This window comes from Crinia signifera, chromosome 6 (genome assembly GCF_055691185.1).
Source record: "Crinia signifera chromosome 6, ASM5569118v1, whole genome shotgun sequence".
In the NCBI taxonomy this organism is placed as follows: domain Eukaryota; kingdom Metazoa; phylum Chordata; class Amphibia; order Anura; family Myobatrachidae; genus Crinia; species Crinia signifera.
The window spans coordinates 26669744-26685032 of NC_139222.1; the positions used below are offsets into that span (position 1 = coordinate 26669744).

The following is a 15289-nucleotide window of genomic DNA, read 5'->3' on the forward strand; positions in this document are numbered from 1 at the left end:
TTTTATGTTCCTCCAGGGGTAGAGATGTTATTCCCTGTGATACAATACCATGATTTGAGCCCACCTTCCCCAATGCCCGCTTACCATGAGTAGGGATCAGGAGGTTGAGCTCATCTGACCCTACAGGGGCTACAGGCAAAAGGACAAAAAGTTCAACCCTGCACTTTAAGTGTCGAACTTTGGTACCGGTGTCAAGAGTTGACCCTTACATCATAGATTATTGACCTATCGAATACCACCAGGAATATACCCGCAGCTTATTGGTAGAGTGATTACTGACAAACAGCGTCTAGTTAACCGTAGTCAGAAGTTGCGTCCCAGTCAGAAACAGCATCTAAGTTAGTTAGATTGAGCGTTACGCTGTTAGCTGTAGGATTGTAACGTAGTCAGTCAGTAGTAGGATTGTGTGAGAGACGGACATGTATGATGGCAAACCTGACTATTTTCTCTGCCCCAGACGGAGGAGGAGGAGGAGGAGGTGGCATTCCTGCAGGGCCACCAATTCCTGCCACACACCCAGACCTGCCCCAATGGGCACCCCATGAGGCTGAGTGAGGGAGCGGATGTGGCGCTGTCATATCCGCAGCTGCTGCAAAACAATCAGCGTCAGGTCCGCTAAATGGCTCAGTGGGTGTCATCTCAGCTTTGTCACCCTGATCCGCTTTGTCTACTGCTGAAGAGCTGACCAGCATCAAGTACTGTGACCGTCACCTCAATATCACAGAAGACAACTGTGATGTACGGTAACTTGATGAGGGAGGCCTGCACAGTGGATCTACTATCGCAGTTTCAACAGCGCATTGGTGGGCCAGGTACCATCGTGAAGGTGGACGAGAGCCTCTACGTCCAGCGAAAGAGCCATGTTGGCCGCATGTTGCCCCAGCAGTGGGTGTTTGGGGGCATCTCGAGGGAGACAGGCCAGTTCTTCATCACTGCAGTGGAGCGGCGGGATGCCAGCACTCTAATGGTTGCCATTGAGGCCCACGTGGAACCGGGTACCACTATCTACAGCGACTGCTGCGAGGGCGTATAACACGCAGCACTTGGAGCAGGCTGGGTACCACCACGCCAAGGTCAACCATAGGTACCACTTTGCGGATCCTGACACCTGGGTTCACACCCAGAACATAGAACGGTTGTGGGGTGCTTGCTAGTGGCGCAATGACCGCACATCATCACCTATACTCGTACCTCCAGGAGTTTATCTGGAGGATGAGTGTAGGTGCAGAGGACCCATTCAAGCGCATCCTGCAAGCGCTGACCCGGCTCCCCCAACTTGACAAAGATGACGACGCAGAGCCGACAGCATCCACGTCAGCAGCTGCTTCCTGTTCAAGTGGTGGTGATGATGGCACTGCACTTCATTAAGAATGACTTCTCTCTAGATTTTATTGTTCCTTCAATTAATTATCTTGTTATTGAATCATTTTTTCTTCCTTAGTCTTCATTATCTTTTACTAAAAAACAGTTAACAGTTAAAACATGTCGTCCTTACTGTCTCAGGTGTATGATTTTGCAGGTGTGAATGTGTTCCTGAACCAGCTCCACCATCGACGCCACCCCGAAGCGTGGCGAGCCCCGTGGTACACGTAATACCGACCTTTTCATACCCCTACTATCCACGCCGGTGCGGAGTTGACTTTATATAGTGTGGCGAGCCACCGAGCCCGAAGCGTGGCGAGCGGACGCGGATTACTTCACATGTATTCCGCGTGCGCTCGCCACGCTTCGGGCTCGCCAAACTATATAAAATCAACTCCACGTCGACGTGGATAGTGGGGGTACGAAAAAAATCGGTAGGACGTGTATCGCGTGCGCTCGCCACGCTTCGGGGTGGCGTTGATAGTGGAATAAACAAGGTCCACAGCTGTTACGTCGACAGGTGTCATTATTAACAGGTTGACAACCCCTTTCTTAATGGTGTGCCGAGCCGTCTATTTCTCTGTGGAACTACAAGTACCACAAGGAACTGTCAGTGCAGTTGATGCTGGGCCGTCAGTTCATTGAGGTACTTGTAGTTCCACAGAGAAATAATCAGTGAAGTTCACGCTGGAGCCATGAAACTACACAAGTAACGTAGCAACCTGTAAAGCGCTGAGCTATGCTGACAGGTCATTATGGCACCTGTAGTTCCACTATTTGAAGCTGGCACAGTTCAACCTGGCACCGTGAAACTACACAACTAAGCTAGCTGACTATAGCCGCTGTTTCTGACTGTGGCCAACTAGACTGTTTGTGACTGGGACGCTACGGCGAACTAGACGCTGTTTATGACTACAGACGCTGTTTGTGACTGGGATGCTACTTCTGACTACGGCCAACTAGACGCTATTTCTGACTACGCAAAAATGTAGGCGCTATTTCGTAGATAACGTAGCTTTGTACAGTAACACAGAGTGCACACAGAGTGAGCGCGCGCTAGCTTAGTACAGTAAGGCAGTCTGGCAAGCTGCCAAGTTTCAAAGAAAGAGTAAACACAGAGTGTGGGCGTGGTGGCGCTGTGAAACTACACAAGTAGCGCAAAACTGGGTGGATTATCACGGCTCCCATCGCATGCCATATATAGTGGCATGCGATTTTTGCTGGTTTTTGATAAAATTGCATGCGATTTGATCGCATGCGTTTTTTAACAGAAAAGCATCCAAATGCATTGAAATTAGTATGATACATGTTCAATGGCCCCAAAATGTCATTTTTGAGGCTGTACCACCCCCGATATCAACGCGAACCCGAAGCGTGGCGAGCGGCGGCGGTACGCGTCCTACGACCTTTTCATACCCCCACTATCCACGTCGGCGTGGAGTTGAGAATAGAAAGTGTGGCGAGCGCAGCGAGCCCCGCGAGGGGACGCGTATACCTGTGAAGGTATCCGTGTCCGCTCGCCACGCTTCGGGCTCGGTGGCTCGCTGCGCTCGCCACACTTTCTATTCTCAACTCCACGCCGACGTGGATAGTGGGGGTATGAAAAGGTCATAGGACCCGTACCGCCGCCCCTCGCGGGCTCTCTGCGCTCACCATGCTTCGGGTTCGCGTTGATAGTGGGGGTGGTACAGCCTCAAAAATTACATTTGGGGGCCATTGAACATGTTTCTTACTAATTTCAATGCATTTGGATGCTTTTCTGTTAAAGATCGCATGCGATGCGATTTTTTCCCGTGCGATGGCCATCGTGGGAGCCGTGATACTCCACAAGTACCCAAAACTGTAGCAAGGCATGCTGGGAATAAACCCCATTTTTTGGTTACCATTTTGGCTTGCTGTGTATAGGATTGTTAAAAGAAAAAAATTTAACAATTTAATAAAAAAAGTTTTATTTGCAATTTCATATTATTACACAATGCAAAATACAGCTCAAATAATACAGCAATGCAAACGGAACCTAATATGTCATTTGTAGTATGTTAAAGAAATAATATACTTACATCATGCTTAAACGGATAGGTTTCTATTGTATTGTATCCATTTGTAGTGTGGTAATCACATTAATGGCAAATTGCCTTGCAATACTGACTTCTGTCCTGAATGTTGGACATGGGCTGGATACACAATTTCCAATAGATCACTCGTACATGAGACGATTGATATATCGGCTGGTGTGTACAGCTGATATGTTTGAAGGACGCTGTTCGAAGACATATCAGGCCGGTCCTGCCGATTTCGATATATCGGCACATCTGCCTGTGTGTATGAGCAACACATCAACTGACCGATGTATATCGGCTGCAGGATCCAATGAATAATATGTCACAAGTGGGTATATGCATATTCATATGGTCTGCTAGCAGACATAGAGGGGGGAGAGGCCTTACCGATTACAACATTTGACAGCGGGTCGGCCATGTCTGTTCCCAGCCTTAGTTTGCCATCAATACTATTGAAATATTCAAATCTCATCTGATACCCAGCAGCGTGGCACAGCTGACTTCCATGGTAATGGGCTGCTTCAGTGTCGGCCATCTTGTTTCCTGGTCACTAACACTAGGAATAACACAAACACGCGGAAAGGGGCCAAATAAGGCAAACTATACTAAACTCCCAAAAAGGATAAGGCCTTTTTATGTTTCATTTATGAGTAGACTTATTTATACTGAGTGACCTTTACTAAGAACACACTAACCCCGATTTAAAGGTTTTCCATATGCTATAGCCAAAGGGATAAAAACATTTATAAAAACATTCCTACAGATCAGTTTCTGTACATTCTGCCCATCTGGGGCAACACCGCAGCCAGGGGTGTTTTAATAGAGCAGGGGGTCTGTGTGTAGACTCTGGGTGGGCCCCCTCCTCCTCACAGAGGCATTGTGTCAGAGGCTTCTGAACATGTGCAGGTCTCCAGAAACATGGCGCCTGCCATGTGCCGGAGATAAAATACCTATTGCCCGTGCGTGGCAGCCATTTTGCCTTAAATTTTCTTTTCTACTGCAGCTGCAGCGATGTCACGGGGCTTTGACTAGGTAAGTAATAAAACATAGGTGCATTGTGCACCACACCCATTATAGAAACACCCGTGACCACAGTTCTCCTTCACTATTAGGGTGGCAAATGTGGCTGCCACCTATTTTCATATCTGACTCCCCAAAAAATGCAAAGGATAGGCAAAGTCTAAGGTTAGTATCCCACAGCAACTAGATTCTCTACCGCACTAGAACTATGTTACCATTACCTGTCCAACCAAGTTGGTCAATGCCTTCCTTGCCCTCTAGGCCTATAAAACATTTAAAGCAACATCATTGGATACCTCTTACCGCGTACACCAATAATATTCCCATGATTGGTCAAACCAAACAAGGGTAACTAGCAGTCTGGAGTCCTGATTGGGTGGCTGAGAAGTCACTGGTCTCTACCAATCGGTTCAGGGTAGTTCCTACCAATATCTTTGAATTAAGTTACAGAGAAATAACGAGAAAGTAAACATTACTTTAACCATGCAGGAACCATTTCCCTTTCAATTTAAAGGCCCCGTTCTCATTTGGAGATGGCCTTGGCCAAGTGTCACACACACTGGTCCTGGTGTCCTTAAAAAAAGGCCGGTGGTGCATATTAAATTACAGGCTTGGCCTGGCCCACACCGTCCACCCAGAGCAGGTTAATATCATTGCAAGTGCAACCAACTTGCGGTTCCACATAACAGTACGTTGAGTTATATATTTCACCAAGACTTGTCTCGGGAAAGTGAAAGACTAGTCGGTGTGAAGCCACTGGTGGACCACAAGGCTTGAGTTACTGCTGAAGCATTTCCCGCAGTGCAAGCAACAAAATGGCTTCTCTCCTGTGTGAGTTCTCTGGTGGAGCAAGAGGTTTGCTTTCCGGTTAAACACCTTGCCGCACACCAAGCAGGCATAGGGTTTCTCCCCGGTGTGTATCCTCTTATGCCGTAAGAAGTTGGACTTGTCGTTGAAGCTTTTTCCGCACTCGTTGCAGATGAACGGCTTCTCTCCCTTGTGGATGCGCTCGTGCGTCACGAGCAGGGAATTGTTGGCGAAGCATTTCCCGCACTCGGAGCAGGAATAGAGCTTCTCGCCTTTGTGGGTCATCTGATGGACGAGGAGGCTGGATTTGTCAATAAATTTTTCCTCACAGTCAGGGCAACCGAACTGTTTCCCGCCCGTGTGGAACGCCTTGTGGCGGACGAGCTCGGCCTTGCTGGTATAGCACTTCCCGCATTCCGTGCAGCAAAAAGGCTTCTCTCCGGTGTGAGTCCTCTCGTGGATTAGGAGGTTGGCCTTGCGGTTGAAGCCTTTCCCACACACGTTGCACGTAAAGGGCTTCTCGCCGGTGTGGATCCGCTTGTGGCGGCCAAAATTCGACTTGTCGTTAAAGCTTTTCCCGCACTCCAAACAGATAAAGGGCTTTTCTCCTCGGTGGATTCTCTGGTGTGTCACCAGGTGGGAGTTACTTTGGAAGCTTTTTCCACACTCTAAGCAGGCGAAGGGCTTCTCCCCTGTGTGGAGCAGCCTCAGGTGTTTCAGGAGATGAGCGTTACTGGTAAAACATTTCCCACACTCGACGCACGCGTGCTGCCTACCCTCTGCGTACATCTGGACTTTTGGCGCGGGGGCCGCGTCTCTCACATATCGGCCATATTTCAAGTGGTAGTTGTTCAAAGCAGCATTCTGGACAAACGGGTGCCTGTCCGAGTTATAGCTGCCGGCTGTAGGACGACTCTGGTAAATGGCGTTTTGTTTCCCTTGGTAATTAGGAGGCGCGGTGGGGAAGCGATGTATTCCAGATGAATGTCCGTTGTTTTCCACATCTGCAGAAATAAAATCCACGGGTTATGATTTCTCGGGCTTTAAGGGTGAAATCCCCTAAAAAACATATATACGACTGCAAAAAAAAGATACGGCGACATGGTCGCACAGGGGTTAGCATTGCTGTGTCACAGCGCTGTGTAAATCTCCTCCGTACATAGCATTTAGGTCTCACCTGTTCGGGCAGCTGTGGGCGCAGCGGCCATCTTAGGCTGCTCATTCGCCCTCATGTAGGTTTCATCTTCCTCTTCTATATCAATTATGACAATGTTCAGATTTTCCTCCTAAAAAAAAAAAAAAACACATAAAAAAGAAAATCTTGAAGAGATTCTCATGCAAACAGCAGAAGGACATAGGAAATGTAACACCTTTTGATTTAAGGCAGGCATGTCCAAACTACGGCCCTCCAGCTGTTATGAAAATACACATCCCAGCATGCCTTGCCATAGTTTTGCTATTAGGGAATGCTAAAACTATGACAAGGCATGCTGGGATGTGTAGTTTCACAACAGCTGGAGGGCCTGCGTTAAAGTGTGTAAAACATGGTTTCTATAATTCTTTAATCAAAGCAAGTAAAGCTCCACCACCAGTGTGCCCGGTGTTTGCCTAGTGGAACATTTACCCCCATTAGTATCCCTGCTTAGTGGGTGGCTGCAAATTACTACCACAGTTTCCAGACCACATGTATTAGGTCACATGGTGATGCACAGGGAGAGTTTACATTTTTCAGAGCACAATGGCAGAGGCATTAACAAGTTATAGCTCTTTTACACACAAATCTCAGGTCTGGTCCCACCAGGGGAGGGAGAGAAAGAGAGAAAGAAAGAAAAAGAGAGAAAAGAGGGAGAGGGAGAGAGAGAGAGAGACCGCAGAGAGAGAGAGAGATAGAGAGAGGGACCGCAGAGAGAGAGAGAGAGAGAAAAGAGAGAGAGAAAGAGAGAGAAGAGAGAAAAGAGGGTGTGAGAGAGAAAAGAGGATGTGAGAGAGAAAAGAGGATGTGAGAGAGAAAAAAGGGTGAGAAAGAGAAAAGAGGGTGAGAAAGAGAAAAGAGGGTGAGAAAGAAAAGAGGGTGAGGGAGAGAGAGAAAAGAGGGGGGAGAAATGAGGGTGAGGGTAGTGAGAGAGAAAAGAGGGTGAGGGGGGGAGAGAGAAAAGAGGGTGAGGGGGGGGGAGAGAAAAGAGGGTGAGGGGGGGAGAGAGGGAGAGAAAATAGGGGAGGGAGAGAGAAAAGAGGGGGGAGAGAAAAGGGTGAGGATAGTGAGAGAGAAAAGAGGGTGAGAGAGAGAAGAGGGTGAGGTGGGGAGAGAGAGAAAAGAGGGTGAGGGGGAGAGAGAGAGAAAAGAGGGTGAGGGTAGTGAGAGAGAGAGAAAAGAGGGTGAGAGAGAAAAGAGGGTGAGGGTAGTGAGAGAGAGAGAAAAGAGGGTGAAAGAGGGTGAGAAAAAAGAGGGTGAGGGTAGTGAGAGAGAGAGAAAAGAGGGTGAGAGAGAAAAGAGGGGAGAGAAAAGAGGAGGAGGGACAGAGAGAAAAGAGGGGAGGGAGAGAGAGAAAAGAGGGGAGGGAGAGAGAGAGAGAAAAGAGGGGAGGGAGAGAGAGAGAAAAAAAGAGAGGAGGGGGAGAGAAAAGAGGGAGGGGAGAGAAAAGAGGGAGGGGGGAGAGGAGAAGGGAGAGAGAATGGGAGAGAAAATAGGGGGGGGGGGAGGAGGAGGGAGAGAGAGAAAAGAGGTGGAGGGAGAGCAAGACAGAGGAAAAAAAAGAGGACCTGCATTTTTCTTTCATGTACTAGAGATATATTTTACCTCACTGTGTCTTTTGTAGGCCTTTCTGTTGGGTGCACGTTCTTCTGTATATGGCGGACTAGGACATCTCTCAGGCGTGCCAGCGATACTGGATTCATCTGCGGGAAACACGCACAGCGACTTATTACAGCATCCTGATAGTACAGTGCAGACAACTCACACTTACATATGAAAGGCCCAAAATTAGAGCTAAAGCAGAAACTTTCCTTTAACTTGGAACCAGTAGAGATAATGGGGCAGATGTATTAAGCTTTAACAAGAGATAAATGCAAGGGTGCTAAGGAGAGATAAACATCCAGCCAATCACCTGCTAACTGCCATGTTACAGCCTATGTTTGAAAAAGTCAGTAAGGAGCTGATTGGCTGGACGTTTATCTCTCCTTATCACCCTTGTATTTATCTCTTGTTAAGGCTTAATACATCTGCCCCATTCCCCCATCCCTGCAGCGCGAGGGCATCCTCTGATCATTGTGTGACCTCTATGTTTCCAACAAGAGTAGCCCACGAGTCTTTGAGCCCCATGTTGGAAGAGGGAAAGCCCTTTTCAATCCTCTTTCCTCTATTTACTGGCTTACAAAAAGGAATGTAGTGTTTTACCTCGAATGGACGGGGCTTACTGGGGTCAATGCATGGCTTGTGGGATGACCTCATGGAGCTGGTCCAATAGGAGCGCGGAATAAGAACGTGACCCATCTTCTGTGGTTAACGATGATTACTCACCTGTGCTAATATCTATAGGGGACCCCGGGTCCTGACACGTCTGTTTAGGTATCACGTACGTTCCTTCGCCCCTAATTAGAGGGATAATGTCGGCTGGCCAATTATTTACGTCTTCATCCTAAATGTCACACACACAAAAATAAGTTCAAAATGCTGATCCTTACATTGGTGTTATATAATATATCGTGATACTATATGACGGTCGGCACGTTCGGCCTGAAAACTATTGCTCAGTTAAGTCACACACACAAATGCAGTAACTACCGCACATTGGGCCCAATTCAGAGATGTGATCACACGGGCGCGAAGACGCTGCTCCACTAGAGTGAAATCCCACCTTGCAAAAATATGTCCAAAAACCATCGTAACAGGTCTAATGATATTGGCCACCAGTCATCGCAGGTGCTGCGTAGCCCTGGACACACTCAACGGTGCGATGGAAACGGACAAATCCGACCTGGAGCTGACGTCACACACCCTTCCCCTTAAACGCTCAGGCACGCCTACTGTTTTCCCGGACACTCCCAGCATTTTCCTAGGCACACCTGCATTTTTCTGCAGAAAAATAATAACATAATGACAATAAAACTGTTATTATTTTTCTGCAACTATCGATTAGAACGATGCCATGCCCATGCCTAGCATATTGATAATCCGCCACTGTACAAATTTGCAGCCATGCAAAAAAGGTGGAATCGGGCCCATAGAACAAGAATTCAATATATAGAACAGATTGTATTCAGTGGAAACAGGGAGACCTTATACCGTCTTTGTAGGTGTACAATAAAGCTGGGTACACACTGTCAAAATCATTGTGTATATCGGTGAGTGTGTAGCCAATATATTCTTAATGATGCGCGCTCCCGCAGATCGTTAACGATAAGGCCGATCACCTGAACATGCGGTCCAATCTGAAGAGACCGTCAGTGACTGCTTGTTTGGCGTGGGTCCCGGTGACGACACGGAATTATATTGTTCAGTGTTTAACCGCGGATAGTCCTTTTTTTAATGTCACTGCCGATATTGTTAAGTCTGTGTGCACTGACATACAGACCAGAGTGTGCTAGAATGAACACTACTCATGAACCTCAGCCACAAAGTACTCCTGTAGTACCTCAGCACGTGTCTTGTGGTAGTCCTGTTCCTCATTACAGTCCTGCAGGATATTCACATGCTCTTCTGTACACACCGGTGAATAGAGAGGACTGGGACATATCGCCAATGTACTCTGATTACTGGAACCATCTGCAGTGAACACACACACAGAACAATGTTATCCGGATTGTTTTCATGAAAGGGTTATCTAAGTGGATAGGCCCCTACTAACCGCTTTCTCCTTTATAGCAGATTACCCCACTTACCCAGTGATGTGATTGGCCAGTTATCCTCCGTCATGACGTCCTTGTACAGATCCTTGTGTCCTTCTAAATACTCCCACTCTTCCATGGAGAGATAGACAGTGACATCCTGACACCTTATAGGAACCTGACACACACAGTGATACAGTCATCACCCAGACACATCCCCCGGTGTTATTGTATAATGTCCCATTCCCAGCAGTCACCTCTCCGGTCACATCTCCCGGTGTTACTTTATAATGTCCCATTCCCAGCAGTCACCTTTCTGGTCACATCCCCCGGTGTTACTGTATAATGTCCCATTCCCAGCAGTCACCTCTCCTGTCACATCCCCCAGTGTTACTGTATAATGTCCCATTCCCAGCAGTCACCTCTCCAGTCACATCCCCCAGTGTTACTGTATAATGTCCCATTCCCAGCAGTCACCTCTCAGGTCACATCCCCGGTGTTACTGTATAATGTCCCATTCCCAGCAATCACCTCTCCAGTCACATCCCTCGGTGTTACTGTATAATGTCCCATTCCCAGCAGTCACCTCTCCGGTCACATCCCTCAGTGTTACTGTATAATGTCCCATTCCCAGCAGTCACCTCTCCGGTCACATCCCCCGGTGTTACTGTATAATGCCCCATTCCCAGCAGTCACCTCTCCGGTCACATCCCCCGATGTTACTTTATTATGCCCCATTCCCAGCAGTCACCTCTCCGGTCACATCCCCCCGGTGTTACTGTATAATGTCCCATTCCCAGCAGTCACCTCTCCGGTCACATCCCCCGGTGTTACTGTATAATGTCCCATTCCCAGCAGTCACCTCTCCTGTCACATCCCCCCCATGGTACTGTATAATGCCCCATTCCCAGCAGTCACCTCTTCTGTCACATCCCCCGGTGTTACTGTATAATGTCCCATTCCCAGCAGTCACCTCTCCTGTCACATCCCCCGGTGTTACTATATAACGTCCCATTCCCAGCAGTCACCTCTCCGGTCACATCCCCCAATGTTACTGTATAACACCCCATTCCCAGCAGTCACCTCTCCGGTCACATCCCCCAGCGTTACTGTATAACGCCCCATTCCCAGCAGGCACCTCTCCGGTCACATCCCCCGGTGTTACTGTATAATGCCCCATTCCCAGCAGTCACCTCTCCGGTCACATCCCCCGGTGTTACTGTATAACGCCCCATTCCCAGCAGGCACCTCTCCGGTCACATCCCCCGGTGTTACTGTATAATGCCCCATTCCCAGCAGTCACCTCTCCGGTCACATCCCCCGGTGTTACTGTATAACGCCCCATTCCCAGCAGTCACCTCTCTGGTCACATCCCCCGGTGTTACTGTATAACGCCCCATTCCCAGCAGTCACCTCTCTTGTCACATCCCCCGGTGTTACTGTATAATGCCACATTCCCAGCAGTCACCTCTCCAGTCACATCCCCCGGTGTTACTGTATAATGTCCCATTCCCAGCAGTCACCTCTCCGGTCACATCCCCCGGTGTTACTGTATAACACCCCATTCCCAGCAGTCACCTCTCTGGTCACATCCCCCGGTGTTACTGTATAATGTCCCATTCCCAGCAGTCACCTCTCCGGTCACATCCCCCAGTGTTACTGTATAACGCCCCATTCCCAGCAGTCACCTCTCTGGTCACATCCCCCAGTGTTACTGTATAATGTCCCATTCCCAGCAGTCACCTCTCTGGTCACATCCCCCGGTGTGACTGTATAACGTCCCATTCCCAGCAGTCACCTCCCCGGTCACATCCCCCGGTGTTACTGTATAATGTCCCATTCCCAGCAGTCACCTCTCCGGTCACATCCCCCAGTGTTACTGTATAATGTCCCATTCCCAGCAGTCACCTCTCCTGTCACATCCCCCGGTGTTACTGTATAATGTCCCATTCCCAGCAGTCACCTCTCCGGTTACATCCCCCGGTGTTACTGTATAATGTCCCATTCCCAGCAGTCACCTCTCCTGTCACATCCCCCGGTGTTACTGTATAATGTCCCATTCCCAGCAGTCACCTCTCCGGTTACATCCCCGGTGTTACTGTATAATGTCCCATTCCCAGCAGTCACCTCTCCGGTCACATCCCCCCGGTGTTACTGTATAATGTCCCATTCCCAGCAGTCACCTCTCTGGTCACATCCCCCGGTGTTACTGTATAATGCCCCATTCCCAGCAGTCACCTCTCCAGTCAGCAGCTGGATGATCTTGTTGGTGAGTTCCAGAATCTTCTGCTCATTGTCTCTCTCATGTATCAGTAAGTGTGGCGAGGACTCCATGATAGGGCTCTGGGTCCGGCTAAGTCGTCCTGACACCCGGGGGCGGTTGCTGCTGGTGGTCACATGCTCACCAAACTTCTTCCTCAGTACTGCTGTGTAATCCTGTGTAATGGGAAGGACACAAATTAATTATCTGCAAAGAGATAAGACATGATATAGGCAATGCATTCCACTGGGGCACTCCCAGAACCCCCCTCACCTCTCCAGTCAGCAGGTAAATGATCTCCAGGGTGAGTTTCAGTATCTGCTTAGTCATGTGACTCCTTTCCTTGTCCATCCTGAGACCGACCTATGGTCCCGGCCGTAGGGACAGCCTCTGAGGAGAGCAGTATAATGGAAAGTGTGTGAAAATCAGAGCTTATCTAGTTGAAATGATTACTAAGCAATTCCATAAATACACAAAGTCTAGGACAATACCCAAAGTGATTGGTGTGAGTTGTCTACTAGAGAACCAACGCTGCATGGCTATATGTCAACTATAGTCTTTGAATGTAAAAGAAGAGCATTACCCAAGCCTCCTGCCTGAGATGAGGGTTTCCAGTTTTAAATACTTACCTTTCTAAAGTCCTGCAAATGCGCTGAAGCAGCAGCAAACGTCACTGGCAAAATGGCTGCCGCATACACGCAGTAGGGATTAGTAGCCTGAACATGAGCCTGGTTGATGTTTTGGGTCTCCCACTCACCCGGTCCTAGTTCCAACTGTACCACACCACATTGGCTGCTTACTATTGCCAGCTACAATTGGAGTGGCGCGGTTAGCGTAGTGGTTATCATTACTCTCAGATTGGTTGCCGATAGCAACATCCATTTTCAATAGAACTTCCATCTTAGCAAGTAGACCACTAATAACGCTTTCACAATCACAAAGACAGATCCGATCCATTCACACTAAACCCGGGTCGCCCCATTATAGACCGGGCGACCCGGGTTATTAGCTTGACGAGGTAGCAACCCATCTGGGTTTAAGATGTGATGTTAAAGGGGTATAAATAAGTGTGCAGTCTGTATGTATACTAGTAGGTGAACTGGATTTTGGCAAATAGAAAAAAAAATTAACCCTTGTGTGTTTGTACTATAGATTACAAGCTCCTGGCTTCAGGGACTGAATTGCATGGCCATATAAAGGCAGTAGTATGTGTGCCTTATATAAATACAATGCAAAATACATTTCAGTATGGTCAATAAACTTCATTAACCAAGTGTAAGGATGCATGCACTATTCTGCTAAGGAGATTGTGTTCTGTACTGAGTATAATGTGGATATTCATATTACATGCATTACTCAGTGTGCATTGCTAATTGTGCACCTATTGAACACTGCATGCACAATGGGTGCACAATGATAGGCTGGACATCCTGCTCATAAATACCCAGCACAGCGCCCCCCTGCGCCCTGTATAACCTGCACAGAAAAGCAGCACTTACCGTGAAAAGCCCCTTTCTACCACCCAAGTGCTCGCACACCGGAATAGGAAGTTATTTGGGTCAATTTAGTTCCTGGCTTTGCGGTCCACTGGGCTCAAGGCTTCATTATTGCCCTTACATCCGGGTTACAGCGCGCACCGCTGGGCTATCCGATATGCGTTCCACACGGCGCCTGGGCAATGCGGACCACTGGACTTCCGGGATGTGCGTTCCACCAGACTTCCGGGCTGTGCGTTCCAAATGATTGTAATCGTGTTTTATCAGCTCTGCTGCTCATACTTGCTAGCAGAATGCTATTATTATTGGTGAATAACTAAAGTGCACGCGTTTATTATTGTTTTTTTACCCACCTTTATTTACTAAGCCAGTTTGATCGGGAGTGGCCTTATCACTATTAATTTCCGAGTGCTGCCGTTACTAGAATTGATGTGGGGTCCTTTCCCTTCTAAGGGGTAAATTTATTAAGATGGGAGTCTATGATGAAGATGGGATGTTGCCTATAGCAACCAATCAGATTTTATAAATTATCTTCTAGAAGGCACTAAATAAATAAGTAGAATTTGATTGGTTGCAAAGACTCATATACCTTCCATGCTACTTTTCCATTGAAGTCACCAAACTGGGTCAGACCCGAGACACACTTCTTTTAAACCCTTGCGCCGATCCAGGTTATTCCCGGATCAGCGCTGTTCACCATGAACGCGTGTACAGTGCCGGAGCTTCTATGGGACATTTTACCGCTACTATGGGGGAAACCAGACAAAATTTGACCACTTGTCTCAGACCCCTCCGCTAGTGTATATCCTCCCATCAATGATCCTCCTTTGTCCCCAGAATAGTCAGGTGGCGCAACTCCAGAGGACTTCCCTCACTACATGCAACATATCTTACAGGCTATTAATACGTCTGAGCAGAGTGTCATAGATAACATTTGGTGATTGAGGGTTGGAGAATCTGAGCATTGCATTTGAGGCCTCCAGGACCTGGCATCGCCCTTGAAAGATACAGTTATGGATCGTTCACCTGTTGAGCGAAGACTATCCGACATGGAAGGTTGGCTCTGGAGCAACAATACTCCTCTTGTGTTGCTCCCTGAGCGGGTTGAGGGTTCCACTCTGGAGAACTTTCTGGAGGACTGGTTGACTCAGCTGTACACCAGAGAGGCTTTAAGTCCCCGGTTTGCAGTGGAACAAGCTCATTGTCTCCCCTCATAGCCTGCTCCATCTTGGACTTCTATTGCTCCTCTCCTGTAATTTAAGGACTGAAATACGGTTCTTCGGTTATCCCATCTCCAGGGTCCACTCAAGTACGACAGCCATTCTGGGGAAAATTTACTAAACGAAATTTGTAAAAAATAGGTGTATTTGTATTTAGAAATACACTTATTTTTGACATTTACTATCCCAAAAATACGGCAATTCGTATTCGTATTGATAGCACATCAATAAGAATACGAA

At 47.9% G+C, this 15289-nt stretch overlaps 1 protein-coding gene across 1 annotated transcript; it reads right to left on the reverse strand.

The window, feature by feature from the left end:
- Window positions 1–3294: 3294 nt before the first annotated feature.
- On the reverse strand, window positions 3295–14037 carry LOC146010163 (uncharacterized). Its single transcript, XM_083151126.1, has 9 exons — window positions 13833–14037; window positions 12607–12723; window positions 12312–12509; window positions 10128–10251; window positions 9881–10011; window positions 8767–8884; window positions 8047–8144; window positions 6427–6535; window positions 3295–6253 (listed from the first exon to the last, which is right to left on the reverse strand). Exons 2-9 carry the CDS (start codon window positions 12682–12684, stop codon window positions 5181–5183), a joined length of 1929 nt encoding a protein of 642 aa, XP_083007252.1. The 5' UTR covers window positions 12685–12723; window positions 13833–14037; the 3' UTR covers window positions 3295–5180.
- Window positions 14038–15289: the final 1252 nt, after the last annotated feature.

Excerpts from the sequence above, each read along its gene's own strand:
- LOC146010163 (XM_083151126.1), bottom strand. The coding sequence starts at position 12,684 with ATGGACAAGGAAAGGAGTCACATGACTAAGCAGATACTGAAACTCACC. Across the intron at positions 10,012-10,127 it reads CTGGCCAATCACATCACTGG|ATGGTTCCAGTAATCAGAGT; the intron begins GTAAGTGGGGTA and ends TGTTCACTGCAG. Across the intron at positions 6,536-8,046 it reads CCTACAAAAGACACAGTGAG|GAGGAAAATCTGAACATTGT; the intron begins GTAAAATATATC and ends TTTTTTTTTTAG.